The 22443-nt window shown below is 41.6% G+C and overlaps 1 protein-coding gene across 3 annotated transcripts; it reads right to left on the reverse strand.

The window, feature by feature from the left end:
- Positions 1–2405: 2405 nt before the first annotated feature.
- On the reverse strand, positions 2406–18282 carry rgs14b (regulator of G protein signaling 14b). Of its 3 annotated transcripts, none has more exons than XM_058650675.1 (19): positions 18037–18282; positions 15228–15249; positions 14933–15084; positions 14722–14814; positions 13959–14102; positions 13709–13867; positions 13535–13610; positions 13308–13408; positions 12484–12702; positions 12160–12233; positions 11214–11340; positions 10721–10802; positions 10044–10096; positions 9818–9917; positions 7135–8985; positions 3253–3358; positions 3093–3170; positions 2961–3014; positions 2406–2857 (listed from the first exon to the last, which is right to left on the reverse strand). In XM_058650675.1, the coding sequence occupies exons 1-15, from the start codon at positions 18157–18159 to the stop codon at positions 8702–8704; spliced, it is 1809 nt and encodes a 602-aa protein (XP_058506658.1). In that variant the 5' UTR covers positions 18160–18282; the 3' UTR covers positions 2406–2857; positions 2961–3014; positions 3093–3170; positions 3253–3358; positions 7135–8701. The 3 variants fall into 3 exon arrangements, with proteins under 3 accessions (XP_058506658.1, XP_058506660.1, XP_058506659.1); XM_058650677.1 differs by lacking the exon at positions 18037–18282 and adding an exon at positions 17287–17411; XM_058650676.1 differs by lacking the exon at positions 18037–18282 and adding an exon at positions 17287–17410 and having other exon boundaries at positions 13296–13408.
- Positions 18283–22443: the final 4161 nt, after the last annotated feature.

Below are 22443 nucleotides of genomic sequence, written 5' to 3' on the forward strand. Positions count from 1 at the left end.
GACACCTCGTGGTTAATCAATGACACAAAGCCTTAACTTAATGATGCATATGCTGTGCTGTGAAAGCACGTTGTGTATTAGGTGATGAATGATGTGTGTGTGTGCGCAACTGGCTGGTTTTCACCTGATTCGGGCCCAGATAAAGATTCCAAGATGCTGAGGACTATTCGACGTGATTAATGACCCATTTCCAAATGCATGAGCAGGAGAAAATGCGACATCTAGTGGGAAACGTTGGAAGAAAGCATTAGTTCTGCATTGCTCCACACGTCAATTCATATTTTTTTATCACACACTGTCACCTGGCAAAGGTTAAAGCCAGGGTATTAAACGATGGTTTCTTCCACATGATAAGTCAGCTGAAATATTTCAGACATGCACCGTGCAATCTGTTCGACTTGTGCTGGATGCTCAGGTACTTGGGTACTTGGCCAGGTTTGAGATTGAGCATGTTGTGATTGGTAATGAGCTATCAGGGAGATTCTCTGACCTCCTCTTGACACACACGCACACACATTCTCTGCGCCGCTCACAGACGATCGCCTTCTCAATCACGGGAGAACGCTGTGATGGCCCAAAAAATGGAGTAATTGTTAATAATTAGACCAACAACCATTGTGCCATATCAGCAGGGCTCTCGGCCAAATCTGCCAAAGCTGCTGACCTCAGACTAACGCCGCTGAACTCCGAGGTACAGAACTTAATAACCCCCTTGACAGAGTTGTTACTTTCCAAACGGTTATGAGAGTTGGGAGCCAGAGAGAGATATCGGCTCTGTTGTTGTGCAGACAGCTGGACCAGAGCCAAAGCTGCTGCTGTAAGTGGGAGCAAATAGAAGAATCCTCGAGATTTGAAGCAGCATTAAACCGAGGAAACAGAGACATATGTGCACATATGAACACGCAAATGTAATTACTTATTCACACACATGGCAATGCCTTAAATCTCTGGTTTGGTTCCAGAGCTTAAAACCCTGCATGCTGCTGCTATAATCCCCCTCTATGAGAGATGTACTATTCATGAGGACGTTGATGCCACCGTGCAGCCTGCAGGATAAACCAAACACAATCCACCGGGTCTACGGGAGCCACATCCCGTCACTCCAAACACCTGCCAATCAAACAATAATGTTGCATGTACGTGTAGATGCAGCACAAGTCCTGTTCCCTCCTTCACTGGCCATTATCCCGCGTTAATCTTACACTGAGAATGCCAGACGATGCTTTCATTAAGCTCTCAATCCATGATTTAAATTAGAAAACTGTCATGTGCAGTCATGTGGCAGCTCATGCTGCAGGAGTCTGATTTAAAAAAATACAATTTATTTTGTATGGGTTGTTTCTAGTAGTAAAAACTGACATGGTAAGTTTATATTTACTGTTATTCTTAGCATCATGTCCTCATTAATATGAACAGTAAAATCACAACAATGGAGACAGTGAATTGCAGTCTCTGGGATGATGTGGTCTTAGAAATCAGGTCAGTTGAAGCAGATCAGAATTCCCTTCTGAAGATATGTTATATCAGAAAGTTTGGTTTGATTTTATTTGAGTATAATTCTGGATTCTGGAACTTTAGAGACGGCTTCATAAAATGTATCAATCTATTTTACTGAAATAAAACTAGGATGGAATGTTCTTACTATCTACTCAATATGGTGGGTTTGTCTCCTGAAGTGCATGCAAGAGTAAGCTAAAAAAAAAAACCTTGATATAAAAGGTTGATGACTTATAAACGTTGAGGACAAAAGTTTGATCAATGAGGATGTAGCTTTCGCAGTTTGGTAGAATAACCTCTGGGGGGCGCTACAGGGCAGCATCTCACATCAACGTTGGAAGAAGGACTGAGAAAGTAATCAGTTCCTATAAGATATTGACAGATAAGCAATAAAGAAGTGGTTTAGATAGAGTATATATCCTAAAATACTGAAGTGTTACTGCAGCTGCTGCAGGTGAAGCTTAACAATTTATGTGAACAAAGAAATTTCATTTATCACGAGGAGTCGTGAGATGATGAATGACCAAAAGAAGAGGAAATTAAGTTATGATACATCAATCTGTTTGTTGTCATGTTATCATCATACAGTATGTTCATGTCTCACTACTGTTTTTTCCATTCTGGAGGGCACATTTTTACTCTTATCTAGTTAAACAGTTATTGGCTCGGCCACAGTATTTACTAAAATAATATGTGGAGTTGAAACTCATGTGGCTCATCTCTGTGCCGATGCCTCAGCCATTTCACGCTCCCACATTCTGCCACCACAAAGTCTGCTTCATGGCCACTTTCAGGATATTCACAAGTGACTCTTATTAACAAGTTCACAAGTGATCTAACTTACTAATAAAGCAGCAGCATGGCGACGTTCCTCGTGCACACACAGACTCACACACACACACACACAATGCATTGGTCAGCTTTACTAATTTCACATCACAGGAACTTCTTTCAACCACAGTGAGAGTCTGCAGCATCGATGGAGGCGCGGTTTACACACAATTCATTACAGGTGTGGGTGAGAACAGATGAGTGACCACTTTATTGTAAACACACATTCAGTGTGTGTGACACAGTACAAGGACACAGTATCATCATGTGTGTTGTTATGTTCACATGCAATGGTCTCAAACCGAATGAACGCGCATGTTCAGTTAATTGTTTATTATTCGTCATCTTATTTTGATGGTTTTTTTTTTTTTCGCATATACAGTTCACAGTGTGTACATCTTTATGTATGTATCATGTCGATTCATGGTGACCGTGTCGCATCACTGCAACTTTACTGTCCAACTGATGCTTTCCTTTATCACTTCACTTCAGTGGAGGACGAGGGCACCTCAGAGCCCTCTGGACACTCCTACAACAAAAGATGAATATTAATATGCAGTACAATAAAATACTTTTTGGAGCACGTAGGAAGAGAGACACACGTATGGATTGCAAACCGAGGCACAGTTCACCTTTACTTTGTCCAGCTCTGGTCTGCCTGGGAGTGATTTTTGTGAGGAAAAGGCCTGGAAAAATAACACAGGACAGTGAATTAGATACGAAACAGTGAGGGAGGGAAACATGGATGTCAGGCTGCTGCTCACCTTCTTTGACTGCTGCATCTCCTCTGTTGACTTGGACCTGTTCTTCATGTGCTTCTGGGGAGAAGTGGAGGTGGGACTCTGCAGAGAGATGGATGCTCTTATTGGAGACGAACATAAGGATTTGTTTGATATGTGTTGTTGTTGTTTTTTCTCTACACACTTCGTTTGTCTTCTGCTCCATGGCTGACTTTCTTTTTCCCGCCCTTTAGGAGACGTTCAGTGGCAGAGGTTAAAGACGGATGATGACCTTCAGAAACTCTGTTTTACTGAAAAAGAGAGTAAAACTGAGAAATTAAACTTTCCCATTAATAATCAATTGGGTAGGAAATGCATCAGCGTTTAAACACGTTTTACACAGAGCCTGCAGTGTATCAGCGGGAACACTGGCATAAAGCCACAGACCAGATTAATATGGACAGTGTGAGAGTCACACATAAACTGGGATGTCTGCAGTTATGGTTTCTTTTCACTAGATGGCGACAGGGACTCAGACTGAGCTCTCTGACATGTCTGTTGTGGGCTTTTCCTTTGTTTCTCTGATTTAAAGTTTTGTTAATCTGAAAACACCAATCTCATCAAAAAGTCAGGATTATCAGTTCAATCAATCAAATGTTATTTATACAATAAAGACAGAATCACTCCCACTCTCCCCTTCAACATTAATCCCCGTCAGTGATGGAACGTGTGATCAAATGGAACAGGTAATAATAAAATGACTGATATGGCTGAGCACGGAAGAGCCAGAGAGCATCAAAAATATTGTCATGCAGAGGAAATGCCCACCAGAAGCAAATGTCAACTACATTTACGAATTAAAATAAGGAGGGTAATAAAAAATGCTTTTTAGAAATTAAAAAAAAAAAAAGAATCAGACAAAAAAGTGATAAGTGCAGACATGTCTGAGGACAAACACAAACACCCCTCACAGAGCTGAAAGGCCACCGTGATCTCCTGGTTGCAGACACAGCCGCGTTCACAGCTGGTGGCCGGAGACAAAACACCTCATGGGCCTGGGTCATTTTTCATGACAGATTTTTTTTAATAGTCCAGTGATCTCAGTGCTGCCTGTCAATGTTTGCCTGCGTCTGATGCCTGAGCAGATCAATCACACAGAGCACTCTGCATCTCAACATGACTGAGCCGTTCGCTGGTTTCCTTTTTCTGGAAGGCTTTTCAAACAGGAGGCGACACAGAAGGGATTCTGATAACAGAGAAACTCCAGGGAATCTAGACAATGTGTTTCCTACATGAAGCTGAGCTTCAGAGACAGCAACTATAGTGAGCCCTGCAGTGCAGATCTGTGTTAAAAAGGTTCCTCATGAATGGAACAATTACATTGTTTTTAGGATTGAGAATTGTCAACCGCTTTCCAATGTGTTGTTTAGCTGATATATGGCAATGGAAGCCAAATTAAACTTAAACATACCTGCCTTCATAATTTGGCTACTTCTGTCTATGTAAAGCCAATAAATCGATAGATAAATTACACAATCATCATGGTTTAATGTACCATTCAAGAAAGTATAATTGATTTGTTCATCCCAGAATGCACACTTCAAAAATAAATAAAACTGCGTCTTCTTATCCCTTTTCCTGTATGAATTATTTAAATCTATTTAAAGAATTATATTTCCTGGTTGCCACACATCTCGTCTGTAGGTTTTGCAAATTTACCAGCGATACCATTTGTGCGTTATTATGTGTGCGTGTATACCAATAATTAAATCATCCATCTGTGAGAATGTAAACACAGAGAAAAGATTAAATAAAGAGCAGAAAAGTCACACATGCATGACAGTGAAGTGTTTACCAGCCTGATCCTCACTTTGACCTGCTGCTGCTGCTCCACAGGGAGCCTTCCGCTTCCGGCCCGATCAACAGACACTCGCTCACCTACTGTGACGGCTGACGTCAGCGGTCACGGTAGCACTTACGTCCAATGTTGCATAAAAGTAAAACAATGTGATATTCAACAAGTTTCTACCTGCTGTACCTAAACTGAATGACCTGTACCAGCAGAGTGTTTTTATTCTATGACCACTTACATGATGCTTCAGCCAGCAGACCCAGGGCTGTTGTTTACCCTGCACTTACTTTAAAATGTGCATTACAGCTCTTTGAGGATCATCTCAGATGCCTTGATGGCAGTGCAGGCATTCAGTGAGACCTGAGTGCTCTCTCTGACCTGCTCGCTGAAGGAAATGACCTAATTGAGAACGATTTGCCTGCTCGCCTTACCCCGTTCTCGCCCACTGCTTTTCTCGGTCACCGTCTGCCCATCTTTGACAAAAGGGATATGACAGCCACACACACACACACACACACACACACACACACACACACACCTCGTCACCAATTCACACATATCAGCAAACCACACGACAGACAATGTGGCCACTACGCTTCTTTCTGTGGTGAACAGTGAAGAAAGTGCATGAGCAAAAACAAACAAAACGCTCTTACATAATTAAATGACCACCCCCACATAAAAGCAGCATACATTTAGACTTGGGCCTTCAAAGTTTTCTTCAAGGACAACCAAAATTAACCTTTTGCCTCCAAGACCAAGAACCCCATCCATCATCAGAGGAAGAAAGTATCCAGCCAGGATTGGCCCAGCTTTCAGTGTCAAGTGAGTACCATCACTGTACTGCATTTAAAAATGGACATAGTCTTTAAGCTGATTTGAAAAGCTGCATTACAGTTTTTGAAACCGAAAGTCCACGTACTTCACCCCCAACCAGGCTCCCATTGAACGATACTGACTGTCAATCACTTTAGTGTCCAATCGGGTCGTGCTCTATCATCATTTACAAGATTATCATCATGCTCCATTGAGGTACAATTCAATTCAAACTTTTTTTTTTTTGTAACCAGCAGTATCACCCGCTGCAGAATAACCACTAATTCCATCAAAATTCCAAGGATTTCCTTTTCAAACTTTCTATATACAGTCTATTGTCAGTGGTAATTAATCTGAGTGGAACACAACAAGAACTTCTTCAGATTCAGATTATGTGTGGAAATCATTCACATGAACAGAAAACAAGTAACAAGTTACATTTACTTCATCACTCCTGCTTCCTCACCACCACCAAGATCCACCCATCCATCATATGACAACCTGCTGAAGATCATCACGTTCATTCATTCATTCATCCAGCACCAGTCAGAATGACAAGAATCATCCTTTAAAGCCTCGAGATGAGTGATGGAAGACCTTGGAGACAGTTTCTGCTCTTCTGGGTCAACTAATCATTATTGCCCAGGGGTGAAACTGCAGCCTTGGTCTGACATCGTCACCTGGCCACATATGTGCAAATCAAAAAACCAGATCACACAATCATGGGTTATAGCACATGCGTGCACACAGAGCAGCGAGGTGAGCATGGGGACAGTAACTGCACCAGTCTCTTGTTAAAGAGCACATTAAGGCAGCTCACCTCACAGTGACAAGGACATAATGCCCTGTAATTGATGATGATGAGCTGCCATATGCAGGTTTGATGTTGCAGTCCAAGCCAAGCCAGCTGGATGAATTCAGTCTGGAGTCGCCCGACACCGCTGCTCTCAGCTCAGGCATGTGCATGTCATTTGCTGAGTCAGTGCCCAATGAATGAAAACTGTATATTTCTCATTTTTAACACAGTGAGCACAGACCCGGTGCTTCACCAGCTGAGAAGAATCTCTCAGTGAACAGAGTCAGAGTTGATGGATGCATTTTTGTTTTACACCACTTATGTATTTCTCTGCAAAAAAAAAAAAAAAAAAAAGGCTTTCAAAACATGTGAACTGGAAACTAAATAACCAAATGGAGAGAGGAGAAATCACGGGGACATGATGCTAATTAAATTTAGTTTCATGGAGGTTTTCCTCAAAAAAGGCAGCCAGGAGGAGAGAATGAAGGATGAGAGTGACAAAGGGAGGAAGAACAGACAGACTCATCTACCAACAGTGCACATACATACACACACACAGCAATCATAGCAGAGAAATGATACGGATGACATGCTTGGGGGGGGAATTTCAGACAGACACTCACCTCCTTTTCTCCCCTCTTCCTTTTCCTCCTCTCGTCCTCCCTCAGTTCAGCAGACGTGCAGTGGAGTAGATGGCGCTCCTCATCTCACTGCTGCTATGGTGTCTGTGAGGGCACACCCCTCTCTGCCCATTCAGAACACAGCCGACGCACCACTCACACACACACACGCACGCACGTACACAAACACCATGCCAATCATCGGCATGCATGCAAATGTCTGGAGCCATGTCAGTTTGTGGTGTGGTGACATAAAAAGGTATGATTCATGTACACTGCACATTTATGATTACAGAAGCAGCTGTTCCATTGTCTCAGGTACATCATTCAGTGGGTAAGTGCATTAAACAACCTCTGTAATCTGTACAAAAATATAATAAATGTAACCCTGATGACAGCATCCATGTGGGTGAGTCTACCTATGACTCAGCCAATTTGTTTTGTAACCCTCACGATGGCCAAATACACCCCATAATAGTCCTGAGCTCCTCAACTGAGAGACACCTACCAGCAACAAGTCTGTAGACAGACGAGGCCAGTCATTGGTCACACATCCATCACAGAGAACCAATCACAGCACTGCAACGACCGCCGTCACTGTGCAAACCTGACATCATTACATGACAACATTTTAGGAAGGAGGAACCTCATGACTCACTCAAACAGTCCACTGGGTCAATGGGCTCCGGCTTCACTTCGTATGAAACCAAAGTCGCACAACTTCTGTCAAGTGACGTCAGTGTTTCCTCCCCCAAAAACAAACTAACCGTGACTCCCGTGGAGTTCGCTCCACAGCAAATGCAGAGATAAAAAGGCTCAATTTTTTTCACCATGAAGCATTTTAATTCTTTGGCTGCTCCCAGAGATTTCTGATCATCACAACATCTGAGTCACCCCCGTGAAACATGTACTTGCTCGTAAAAAAAAAAGGTGAGGAACCGGAGAGACTACAATCTAAAGTGACAGGAAGACGTGATTTGAGCAGGGTTTTGTGAGAGGCCATCACACAGCAAACCAAACGTAATCTTAGTATCACAAACACGCATCACAAATATCCCAAAGCATAAAACACAAAGTCTAAAAGGAAATGAAGAAAACACAAATTGTGCAAAAGTCACTAGTTCCTGCAGAGACACATTTTAGAGTTTAAAGAAAAGCATGAGCTGTACCTCACACTGTACAGCATTAAATATGAGAGAGAAGCCATTTAAAACACAGGTTTCAGGGCGATGAGCTGAAATAAAACTTATTTTCATACATATTTATGTGTGCATTAAACAATTCATAGCAAACATTTCCTGCATAGGTGTGTAGTGTTTTTAGATGACACTAAAACTGCTTGCCATGATCTCTTTTCTTCTTTCCAATTTGCCTCAAAAGGCCATTCATCAGCAGCAGAGATGCTGCTGGATTAAAAGCTTATTTGTAAACCACTGTTTTTTTGTTTCATTAATTTCTTTTTTTTTTTGTAAAAGTGCTTAACAATTTCAGACTTAAATGAGTTTTTGATTGGCGGCATCTTGCCAAAATGTTCTCGCATCCTTGTCCATCCAAAACCAATCAGAGTCTTTCAAACCGACGTTTCCCTTACGTCTTTAGGTTCCGATTCGGCAGAGCCAGGGTTTCCCTCAGCCGCACCGGCTAGACTCGGAGAAGGTGAGGTCTTATCCCCCGAATCCTCAGTGGATTCTGTTGAGGAAGAGCAGTTTAAACCGGGCTCTGCTTGCTCTGCATCCTGCCCCTGGTCTGAAGACTTCTGCAGGAACAGAGGAACCTCCAGCTGCTCTTTTGTCAAAAGGCCTCGCTGGTCATCCACCCTGTAGCACTGCGCTCTGGTCAGCATGTCCAGAAACCCTGACATGGACAACATATCACGTTATTCATTTCTAAACATCAATTAATTGGATCCCTGCTGAGACTATGGAAGCAAAGCTCACCACTTGAGCAATAAAGCTTTAAAAATGCATCTCAAAAAACTCCTGTCCTTGCTTGATGCTATAGGGTTGGATGGTATGGATACAATCTGATGTACAGTATATTGTAATATTGATGTGTATTTCTCTGCAATGCAGCTGAGAAATCTGATGAAAAGTTCTGTTGGTAAATCATTAAATAAGGTAGTATTTAGTAGGAATGCAGTTTATTTTAAAGTTTCAGGGTGTCATTGTTATCCCAAGCCTGTTGGTTCTACATCATGGCAGATTATATCGACAGTAAGACCAAGGAGAGGCTCACATCATCCTTAATTAATCTTGTCTGTTTTAAAAAAAAAGAAAAGGCAATGAAGATCATTCAGGGTTATGCCAGCATTTAATTTATCACACTCCCGTAACCAATTATTAGATTAAGATTAAGTAACCTGTGCCACTAGATAAAGTTCATGAGGAAAAATTAATGAATGTAAGAAAATTATGGACGACCATTTTGTAAATAGGAAGACAATCTCTTTTTTTGGAATCCCATCCACAGAATAAGATACCACTAATGTTTATCATCACACTTTGTTGCAAGACTGCGGAGGAATTTGACCTCGTCTTGAGGATTACTTTTTGTTTTCATGGTCAACAGTAAATCTCTGAGGCCCCCCTTTGTTCATATGGAGTTCCTGTTCCTTATTGTATCATCTCACTGTATATAAATATTACCATTCTGTCCAACTCTACTAATTACTGCCAACGTCTCCTACCCTCCATGTCGCGGTTCTTACTGGGCTTGGGCTGAGTCTTGGCTCTGTCGGTCTGCAGCGATGAAGTGGCCTCCACGCCGCCTCCACTCGCTCCTCCAGTCTATGAGCAAAACACATTTCAGCATCATCAAACACATGAAACAAGGTTTCATAGCCTTGGATTTGAAAATAATTACTTTTTCTATTCTTATTTTAATAATAGGTAAACTAAAGAACACCGTCTCACCTGTGCGCCTAGAGCAGAACCACTGCCTCTGGAAATGTAGGTCTGGTCTTTTCCTGTTAAGAGCACACACACAGATTTAAGATTCCATTACTGAAAGCAGTCAGTGGTGCAGAACTCAACTTCCGACATCAGCCAGATATAATATTCTTTACAAGAAAAGAAACTAGCATTCGTGGGACACAGTTACTAATTATACCTCCCTCATCCCAAATGCAGGGAGCAGAGCTGAGGCGAAGAGCACTGATCCAGAGGGAACTTAATACTCGTCACTCAGTCGGGAACCAAGGTGAGTGAACTTGAACTGACAGAGGACCCAACAAACCAAATGTAATCTGACATTTCAACCCACGGAGAAGAATGGAAAGAGAGAGCGACACAGAAGTCCCAGTAAGAAAAGAGGAACGTGCAGACACTAATGCAGAAAAACCAGGCCAGTGAAGAGGAATTACTTTCTCAATTGCTGCCATCTAAGAGAGCAAAGAGGACAACTTTGACATCAAATGCATCAGGTTAAGGAAAAAGGACACGGGCTGAATTCAGACGAGGTCACACAAAGCACACAGGGAATAGAGAGGTACTACCTATTAAAATAATTGACTCATTGAACAGGGTTTTCTTCCGGGTGGCCGCATTAACATTGAATTATGTAAACATGACACTGGGTGCAGTATATTAACCTTTGGCTCTGTCGAGTCGTAGCGTCTTATTGGCTAATCTGAACACGGTGCTGCTCATGTTTATGGGCTCATCACTTCCAACCTAAAAGGAAAAAATAAATAAATAAATAAATAAATAAATAAACATGACCGATTTTCAACGAGCTGCACAGTTTTGTGTGGATGAAGATACAGCAAAAAAAAACAAAAAAAAAACAGATTTTCATGAAGGACACAGAGAGAACAGATTAAAGCATGACTAAAAGGATGCAATTGTGTATTCTAATGTAAAATGTATTACACACACACACACACACACACACACACACACACACACACATTCCCTTTTCAGTAGTCACACTCAAATGACACATTTTAAATATTAACATGCACACGTGAAAAAGTGAATTGTTTATGTTGGTCTCTGGCTTTCAAGTATGAAATTCATTTCATCTACCACACACATACACACACACACAGTACATACGTTATGGTCTCATTGGAATGCACTCACCATGGTGACCACAGCCTCTTGTGGCCTGAGGTTGTGCTTCTGCATCACGATAGACAGAGCATCCTGCAGCGTCTTACTCGACTTCGCCATGATTCCCACTATCTTACCGGTGAAGGCAATATCGAGACTGGCAAACAAATGAACAGGAAGTTGAGTCGAATTGGAGCAACAGTACAACATTATTAAAGGTCCGATTTCGTGACATAATGGTGAGACTCCGCCTCCCTTTCTCACACATGTCAGGAAACTACAGTGAGGATGTCATTTTTCCTTCATTTGCATTGTAAAATTCTACCTGAAAACACAAAACACACGCTCTGGCTGTTTTGTTTTTCCCCCCCCCCACTCGGGCTGCTGTAGAAACATGCTGTAGACTTTGCCTAAAGCACATATAGAAGAGGTTTATTCTCAAGTGATGATTTATTTTAAACCTCTTATGACCATCAAGACAATGAGGCTGCTGATTTTATGGCTGTAGTTTTGTCAAAATGTTCAATGAGTGAGTGCTTCTGCTCCGTTTTCCAAGATAACTTTCACTTTCTATATTTGACAGTTAGTTTCTCTGCTTTCCAGTTTCCATCCATCCATCTTCTACCGCTTTATCCTCGGAGCTGACATTTTTGAATGTTCTAGATATCAAACGGTCTAGGAGTAATGTTACACATGTCACGTCAGTGTAGTCATAGTGACAAGTCTCACGCAGTGATATCCGGGCAGGAAATCTACATTTGACTAAATGTGTCAACTAATCTAATTACACATGGTGACTAAAATGATTTCTGCCCACAGAGCCTGTCACTCCTTGTGTTCACACCAGGACTTCCCTCTAACACCATGGTGAGACGTGACATGCTGTTGTGGGTGTCAAAGCCTGCTAGGCCGTGAAAGAGAAGAAGAAGAAGAAGAAGAAGAAATAAAAAAAGGAAGCAGAGGAAGTAAGACTCACGCAAACGTCACCCTGAGCTCGAGAGAGACCTGCTGATCCCGAAGCACAGAGCAGTCCTGGTCCAGTGATAAAGGCTGCGGAGAGAACAACGGTGCATCAGACAGGACAGAAATCACAGCTTCAACTAGCCTTTTTCAAAATAAGTCTCAACGATTCAGATGTTTAAAAAGACTGAGTGTGAAAGGAGGCCTTGGGAGCCTGAGGGGATGTTGGAACAGGAAGTCGACTTTCTCACGCGCCGTCTGCTGTGAAACAACTTTGCATTGCAGCGTTGTGCAGCAGATATTTTTGAAGGGCTTCTTGAATGTAAAGCCAGACACTCACCTTGTCCATCCCATGAAGATAAATGATTACATCCTTGAGTGGGAAGCCCCTCTTCTCACACAGGCTAGACAGCATCTCTTTGATGGGTTGGCCATTATGTGTGGGGGCCAGGGAGGCACTGCCATCTGGAAGGTAGACACAGCAATAGCCTCCTTCCACCTCAATACGACTCCCGCCTCCACTTCCCTGATCTGGAGACTGGACATTTGACTTGCCATTCTACATCACATATGGAGGAGAAAGGAACTCAAGTTCTCCTCCAGAACTGTACTTCATTAAGTCTGTAGTTATTCATGTGTGCCTTATTGTCTATATGAGGGGTCTGCAACCTCTTTTCAGCCCCTCTGCAGTGGCTCCTTGTAATTTGTGCATCACATCCAACGTCTATACTTCAAATATTAAAAAGCCCTGACAAACTTCTGTTTGACATATATTATGTGAAGCCATTCTTCACATACTTGCCCTAATGTGTACACAAAGAAGTACTTGCTAGTAGTTTTTGGAGTCCTGTCCATCTTTGGATCCACATTTTTCCCAACCATAAACTACAATCCAAATATTACTTCATTTAATCGTTTAGGTTGGGTATAAACAGCAAGGGCATGTCAGCCCTTTTGTTTTTGTAGTTCTTAAATTTCATAAACGCAACAAACTACCGTTCTTTTATATCTGTATAAAACCTGTATACATGTTTTTATCTCCACTTTTCATTTGGGTGCAGAGGGGGACAAAAATGGCTCTCGTCGTCCTAAAAGGTTGCGGACCCCTGGTCTACATCAACATGTTCAGCTGCTAAACAAAACCTCTCTCACTAATGCACTGACGTCTGTCTGCCTGTAGAGGGAACCAAGCTCCACGCTGCTGGTCGACTTGACCGACATATGGGAGTCTTTATGGAAGTGTGCGCCCTGGACGATGGATGTATCTATTGTAATTGGTGGAAAAGAAAAGAAAAGAAAGGGAAAGAGTCAGTGTGAATTCAAGTCACAGGATGTATATCAAGGCCTAAGACAGACGCACACACTCTGCCATGTGACAGGAAATACCATACCTCCCCAGGATCCCCTTTTCTGTTTCTCTGAGGCATTCTTGTTGCCTGGTAAACTGTTGGAGTCTGCTTTTTTATTCTGTTTCAGACAGTGAGGAAACACCAATCAAAGACAAACTCAAACAAATCCCTCCCCTCGCTGTCCCCTCAGGGCACTTTCTGTACGTCAGTCTATACCTTTGTGTTCGTAGCCACATCCTCCCAGGATCCCATGCGAGTCTTCTCGTTAGAGAGCTGAGGAAGAAGTTTTCCTTCTACACTCGCCAACGTGCACTTCTGGTAAAGAGGGGAGCGTACAAAGCGCCTGTAGCTGTCCATCTTCATCAGCTTGAATATCTGAAGTAAAGCAGAGACAGTGGTTCACACACATCTCTATATGTGTGTGTGTGTGTGTGTGTGCTAATGTGGCAGAAGAGACGACACTCACCTGAGTTTGAGCCTTGTGGAACATGTCAGGTGTGGGCTGCTCCAGGTCCTTCTCCTCCGTCTTGGCGGTGTCATCAATGTTGACCGAGTAGGGAGCGTTGTCAGACAGGTAGGTGTTGTATATGGAGCGAGCGACTCTTTTCAGCTGGAAAAGAGACAAAACAGTTTCGTTAGAACAGACCATCCCCTCAATGGGTTATTACTTTGCTTTACTTCCCAATCATCGTTTCGGAGCCAGTGAAACATAAAAGAAAACATGGATTAACCTCCAATCTGTGAGTTTTAATTGTCAGGGCACTTCCTGTGTCAAGAATCAAATCAGTCCTTTCTATAAATCCATACAATTAGTAATTCACTAAAGGTTCATTCCTTTTCCAGAGAGTTGAGAAGTGACAATGTTAGTGTTTACTAGAGATAGGTATATATATATATATATATATAAAAAAAAAGAACATCAACACAGTCAACAGAAGATCTAACAACCGTTGATTAATTAAAGAGAGAATCAAACATTGTAGCTGGAAATCAAAACATGAATTAAATTATAAAAAAAAAACATGCAGTCATGTTTCCCCTCACTGCAAAAAAAGAGAAATAATAACAAATCTACTTCTTGGTTACAATAAAGGAAAAGGTCCAGGAACAATGAATTTCAATGAAATTCATACATTATGAATGTAGAGTCAAATACACAACAGTATGACGACATAGAATTTACTGGTGAGCTAAATTCACCACATAAGAGGAAAAAAGTGCCATCATACCTCATCCATGCAGGTGGGCGAGATCTTCCTGAACTTCTCACAGGCCTGCCAGAATAAAATGTTCTCTGCACTCACTTCGGACATCAAGAAGGACTGTGGAGACACATGTACGCTGCATCAACACACATGGTCCAGAGAGTTCCTTATCAGCAATTTAAAAATGATTGAAAATCCCAGCATGCCACGAGTGTGCATTCTGAGCGAGACTCACCGTAAAGTAACGGACCCCAGAAGGGTCCTCCAACAGCTTCTCAAATGACACGGCCCAGCTCAGCACACTGTTGGCAGGGCTGGCCTCTCCGCCCGGAGTCCCTGGAAGACTGCAGCTGCTGCCTCCACAGCCCCGTGCAGACATGTTCAGTTCTACAGCACATCCACAAACGAACACACCCAGTTATCAGCACAAAGAAGCATGACCAAGAACGAGACCAAATCAGATATTTCCAGCTGTCGTGCATAGACACGTTCAGGTTGTGGAAACGTGCACGTTGACTGCTCATGCTTACCTCCATCTGAAACTGCCTGGCTCTGTGGAGACACAGAGAGAGATTTAAACTAAAACTGAAGAAACATGTGAAAAGATGGGATACATTGCACCAATGATATTAGTGGACAAATTCTATAAACCTTTCAAGTGACTATAGTCACGTACCTGTTGACAGAAATCATCAAAACAAAGTCTAAGATGGCGCAATCAATGACTGAGCTGCAGTGCAGAAACAAAGATGTTTCAATAATAATAATAATAATAATAATAATAATAATAATAATAATAATCACTGTATCGAAACATAAGCTTGACAGGGCACACGAAAGAGAGATAGACTTAGACGTGTGTATTCAAAGCATTGACGCACACACCAAGGAAGTCAAATGTGAACACCAGCTGCATGTGGTTTTATTTCTTTTTCTCTCCCTTCACCTATAGTGCAATCAGCCAAGGCACAGGAAGTGGTTGTGACACTGATGACAACAGCTCTCATTCATTTTTCAGAGCTCACTAAATGTTCAGCTTGTGTAAAAAAAATAAAAAAGTGCTTTCTCTTTCAATTCAAACGACTGCACAGCTAGAAACATGCGAGTGATTGATGCCACGAGAAGGAGTAAGTGGGCTTAGCCAGCTCTGTTTAAGCTTTATACATGTGTGGAACGCAATTGGTCAAATAGCCTTTTTGAAGCTATTCTGTGAATAAATCAATCATAAAATCATCTCATTCTCATCGTGGCATCAGTAGCGACCATGTAAATCTGTTGTGGCGTTTAAAAGAGAAACCTTTGGTGAAGTAAATGCTCGTCTGAAAACTGGATCACCTGTAAAGTGAGACCAAGTGAAAATGATGATCAAATGCAGGAGCAGAAAGAAAAGCTCCTGCTCATTTAGCAGAGCTCTACATCACCGTGCAAACGTCTCAGGGCACGACTAGCTTTGACGTTTCAATGTCTATTCTGTGAACATAGTCATTCGGATTGGAATGATGTGCCTGAAAGTTGGTCTTACACTCACTGACCGCTTGCTCACTTTGACATGAAATAGGACAAACACAGGTTTGACATGGTCATGCTATTGTTCTAGGGCAAGGGTGGGTCTTTCGACACTTCAACCTATATAGAAGGTGCTTTCTCGATCTTTATCATACAAAAAACACATTTGAGTAAACTGCAGTCAAGACAAGGTTTTCACAGAAATCTTGACCTCATGTCTTGGTCTGGAAAAACCCACGTCATAATCCGCTGCTGAGTCAATCAGAAAGGTAAATGCTGTATTTTCGCATTACTCAAATAGAGGTGAATCCAAAGAGTTTAAAGCAGCACTTTTTTGACTCCTGTCTTAAAGCGACACTGCGCACCTGAACCTCTGTTCTTGCACTATGCAAATTTGCCGAGTGGGTAAACACTGTGAGAAGAGTGTAACTTTGGTAGTCAGAGGCTCAGAATTAAAAAAAAAAACACTGAACTGAGAGGAGTTCAAAAGACAGAAGTCATTGTGTCATGTTTGCTACGTCCAGCCAAAGTGTAGCCTAACTCCGACACAGGAGAAGTGGAGCCAGGCATGTGTCATTGAATGCATAGACAGTGAGATCTACCCTAAGAATTGTCAGTGTGTACAAAAAAAAAAAAAGAGTGAGACAATAACTGATCTTTGTAATCTTGACCATATAAGGTTGATAGCTGCATAGCTGTTAGCCTCACTGACTCCACCCCCTTGACTTTTTGATCTACTGTTCAATTTCCATCTCCAATCATTGTTCTTCTTGTGCACCTTTTTGTTGTCATGCATGACATTAGGACGTTCCACGCATGCTCTGAGACGAGATACTGCAGCCACACAACCTGAGAGGCTGTGGCACTGGTGAGTGGACGATAAACACAGTCAACCACAATAAAACTGCACCGTTGTATACGGTCAGTTCTCTGACCTGGATAGCATCTTAGTAACCGTATGGATAAAGCACTTTTGTGTTCTTTACAAGGCTACAATATCAAGATTCCAACATGTAGATCAAACTTGAAAAAAAGCTGTAGAACAACTAAAACTAAACCACAGTAAGACCGTTTCCAACTCACCATGTGCCCAACAGGGATCGATAGAGCTTTGCAGTTCTTTGCCATGATGGGCCCGACACCAGATTACAAGCTGGACTCTGAAGCGATGTGTTTCACTGTCAGAGGACACAATAAAGTGCTCCACCCAAACATGATGCACACTTCTTATACACGCTGATCTCAAGAGCTCACCACTTGTTCTCCCTGTCACTTCCTGCCTGTCAGGGAAGTCTTGCCAAGCAACAAGCCACCAAAGAGGAAGTATGGTTACTATGATCAAACTGTTCTCGGCCCACGTCTTGAGAAACACTGTGATGTGGGGACACAAGACGAGACGCATGCACTCATTCTGCTTTTGATGCAGAGTTTGGGTGTTTGATGCAGCCTCACGCCGCTAAATAATCTTGGGCAGCAAATGCACAGCTGCTCTTCTGCATCTGAGACGTATGAAGAAACGGTTTTCGTTTTGCACACAATAAAGTTAGTTCCGTTTTACATCTCTCAAGCCATTTCTTTTTTTTAAATATATAAAAAACAATAGCTCAGTTTATGCTGTTCAGAATCAAACATTCACATTTTCTTCATAAAAACAGAATTTGTTGTTAGTCGAGCATTTATCACCAGAAAATTGAATTAACTTCCTCTTCAACTATTAACACACACACAGACATATTTATATATATATATATATATGTATATATATATATATATATATATATATAGGCTGTATAGAAACACCCTCAGTTTGCTTGTGAGAAATGCTTATTATACCTTCTCGTGCACCATGATGCCATTGGCTATGGCGCTCCACTTGTCATATTTCCTGTTTTGTTTCAGTGCTACAGCTTTTGCCAGGCGGCAGAACCTTTGATAAAGTCTCCTGACAGTGACCATCCTCAAGAAGTGCAAACACACTGCAAGTCCAGACAAGACCAGAGCTGCAAAAAAAGCCCTCAGGCCAGAGTTAATTAAGGGCTTTTGATCTTACCTGACTGCCTTCAGTCTGGCTGACCCAGGTGAGGCAGGACATGTTGATTAAAGGTGCACTTTTTCCCTCCAGGATCATGGCCTCACAGCTGCACTTCTGTCACTTCCATGTCAGGTATCATCAACGGCCCTGCCTACTTTTGCCAGGATATCAAAGCTGTTATGCAAAGAGGCTCCAGGGAGCAGAAAAGGCCACGATGAGCACACAGCCTTGCTTCTAAAATATAAAAGGTGCAGCCACCAAGAAATACTTTATTTCTCTAGCACAATTTATTCCAGGTGTACATGCAAAATGATCTGAAGCAGCAAACAGGTGAATCGCTGTATAGCGGTCCATCTGCAGAATGAAAGCTGTAACGTTAAACTTTTAAATGCGAACAAAGATGTCAACAAAGAAACAGAAGCAGAGGTTTGGGTCCAGATTTCTGTTCTCATCCCATGCACTATCCATTCAGTGTTCGCTTGCTGGGATCATTTTGTTAACGTGAAGGTGAGATACAGCTCATAATTTAGCTTCAGTTAAAATAACAGGAAACTTGTATTCATTCACAACAACAACAACGACAACAACAAAAAAGTCCTTTATTCCCTCTGCGATATCCAGCCTGAACAAAATCAAACAGCACATGACTTTATCTGGCGCTGCTGCTCTTTTAACCACGTTTCCTGTTTTACTGCTTCTATTTTGAGAGTTTGAAAGTGTCTCGAGAGTGTTGAATGTGTTGGATTTACTCGTGTCAAAGAAAGTTTCCTGTCACTGATTGGGAGAGACAATAAAGTCTATCTGTCTATACATCATCTATCTATTTTTCGGCATCCACGGTGACCCTCAAAGCCAGATCACATTATTGGAAGTTGTATAAATGAAGGGAAAGGATCGATGTCTGACGTGCAGCACACTCTGCTGGACACTTTAGGCACAGATATTGTGAGAAACTGTCCAAGTTAAGTCAAGTTAATTTCTGCTCTTCATATTCAGTCAGTGTGACTGTAATACAACTTAGTTTGAGTAAAGTAAACCACACTCCTACACTTCTATATCTCTCTGTGTCATCCAGGAACACGTGGCAAAGAGCAAAACACGGCCCAACATACAACAGTGGTACTGTTTGTGCTTTGAACATCCAGGAAGAAAAAGAAGAAGCTTGATTTGCATCAGTATCAGTGTTTATGATCAATACTGCCCTGCCTTTCCCAGTGTGTTGACTGTTTGGTCAGGCAAAGCAGAACAGGTCATCATTCAGCTTCTGTGTCAACACCATGAGACAACACCAGCACAGGTAAAATATCAATAAGCAATAAAATGCAGCATGATGATATCAAACGTATATTTAATTACTGGTGGTTTTAGTGTCCTCGTATGTGACGTTCGCCGCTAAAGTTTTCTTTGCACCTTTGTGGCCTTGCTGGCTAAATGTCGTTATACAGGCAACTCACTGTTCAATGGCAAATAAAACTCTTAAACTCATTTGTGTAAATGCTGTGAGCTTGTATTGTTCTACACAGGCTCTACTTGTTCTGAACACTATCCGATTTAACAGAAAGAGATGTTTCGGTATCTTTTGCTTGGCCATCTCTTCATAGGTAAGGGACCTGTGCTGTGTGTGTGCGTGTGTGTGTGTGTCAGTATAAACAGTACTACATGCCTTACCTACTTTTCCTTTGTTATTCCAGTTGGTGTTGAATCTACCTGTGTTTCTGTCCACTGTCTGAGATGTAGCCCCGCACCAGGTAAAATTAAACAAATAAACCAATAAAACCTGCTCCTATATATGCACCTGGGATTTTAATTCCATCTCTGTTTTCCCTATAGATTCTTGTCCGAGCTGCCAAAACACGTCCTGCATTGTTGGTCGGTGTCCTCTCATTTCTTTTACTTAAATAGAAATCTAATGTGATCATATATAAATATATTCTCATGTTCTCTTTTTTTTTTTACCTTATATTGTTACCTCCCAGTTTTATCGTGTCACTTTAACTTTTGTCTCCGGGATTTTTGAGTGTCTGTTATTTTAAACTACTATGCTGTACGTTCTTCTTCCTACTGCACCCTCTCTCAAACCTTGTCCCTCAGATTTCTTGTTATTTTTAACAATAAGAATAAGATCAAATTTAAAAACAAAACCACATGCATATGATAGGTATAACTGTGTGCCATTAGGTGACTGTATTCAGTCCTTCCCATTATTTACTCTGCTCTCTTTATACATACAGATTATGCCAATGTGACATCAAACTGCACAAAAGGTAACCTACAGAAAAACCCTAACTTCTGAGTATAAATACATAAAAAAATAGCCTTGTCCCTTTCTTCGTTACAATATTTCTCCTGCCCCTCAGACTTCCAGGTATCTGTCACCAGCAGTCCACCTAACATAAAGAAGGGTCAAGACGTCACACTAACATGCAACCATAACCTTCACAATTTGAGTGTGACGTTTGGGTGGAAGAATGACGGGGTGGAACTGCAGGAAAACAAAAGCCAGCTGCTGTTACAAAAAGTGTCCAAGTCCACCATAGGCCCATACTCGTGCTATGTGAACAGCTCATGTGGCTGTTACATGTCTTCACCACGCACTCTCAATGTATTCAGTGAGTAAACATCTCAAATTACCCTCATGTCTATGAAAGGCTGAAATATTTAATAGCTTTTTTAACATATGAATACCAAAATGCTTGAAAACCCCCCCACTGAGCCATAATAACATGTGTCACTGTCTGTGTGTGTCTGTGTGTGTGTGTGTGTCCTCATCTAGACAACAGTATGTACTTGCTGGCCATCTGCGGCGCTGCAGCTTTGGTTCTGATTCTGGTGATGAGTGTGATAATGAAGTTCAAGCTGAAGAGAGAAAACGGTAGGAGTTTAGAATGGGAAAAAAAAAAAAGTTTGTGATCATCTGTCCTCTCTCTTTTCACATGCATAATGCTGGGATGTGATTTACTGAATAATATATATATATATATACATATATAATATACATTCGACATATGGATTAAATATAATGTGCAGCCAGTTAACCTTTAGTGCTCACGTGGCACGATCATTTGCAGTGGGAATAATACACACAACTCCTTATATGGACATCCTGGGGGTGTGTGTGTGTTTCAGCTTTAAAAAATGTGTTTTTCTGTCTTCTTATGTGTTGTTGAGTCACAGTTATGATTGAACTGTGACGTGTTTCCAAATTTCACAAATTCAATCCGATTTTAAACACTATGAGTACTTTGCTGAGGTGTGTTTATATAGTTGGTGAAAATGGAAAAAAAAAATGAAGTTTCATCAAATTGTGAAGGTTGTGTTGAAAAAAAGGATATAAGACACTATGTTACACATATTCTTATAGCCTCTGTATATACTGTACGTTTTTTAACATAGTTATGGGGGGGGGGGGGGGGCTCTAAATGCTCTGTGTTGTAAGGGTTTAAGGTTAAAACAACTAGGAAGGCCCTTTTTGAATAATTAATTCCACTGCAAGATGGAAAAAAAAATGCATTTCCCTACATTTTTGGAAATTAAACTCATTAACTTATTTACTTATGTATTAGTTCCCAAGTGTGACAACTGCCTCCTGTGTCTTTCTTTCTGCAGAAAAACACAGAGAAAGGATGGAGCGGAGGGCTCAGGTGTCCGCGTCCTAAACGACTCCTAAATGAGGATATCACATTCCAGCTGAATGAATCTGATGAATATTGAAATAAAATGACTTTAATCCCTTTCCCGCTCTCTCCCTCTGTCTGTGTGTGTGTGTGTGTGCGTGTGTGCATGGCCTACAAGCTTATATAGGGACCACTTCCAGACCAGAGCAACACAGCACTTCCCTGAGCCACACCCATTAACCATGAAAGCCTGCTCAATTGCGGAAAAGGGCCTGGAAATGTTTTAATCCAGACACAGGGCAGATTTATTCAAACTAATCCCATAGTGAATGCTCCACTCACAGGCGTGCAAAAGATACAGAGCAGGCATGTAATGGATGTATGGGATGTTAATGCATGATGTGGGATTAAAAAGTTGATGTATAAATACAGAAACACTGTATTCCCTGCCTCGCCAAGGTGATCTAATCTTTTGAAGTTTGTGTGAGCATTAGCATTTTCCTCATACCCTTTTCCCCTCCATATATTATGTGTTGAGTGTGTGTCAGTGTGGTCTGTTCATTCAGTTTCCTCCCATAGCAGGTGGCTAAGGGA

Source organism: Solea solea, chromosome 14 (genome assembly GCF_958295425.1).
Source record: "Solea solea chromosome 14, fSolSol10.1, whole genome shotgun sequence".
Classification (NCBI taxonomy): Eukaryota; Metazoa; Chordata; class Actinopteri; order Pleuronectiformes; family Soleidae; genus Solea; species Solea solea.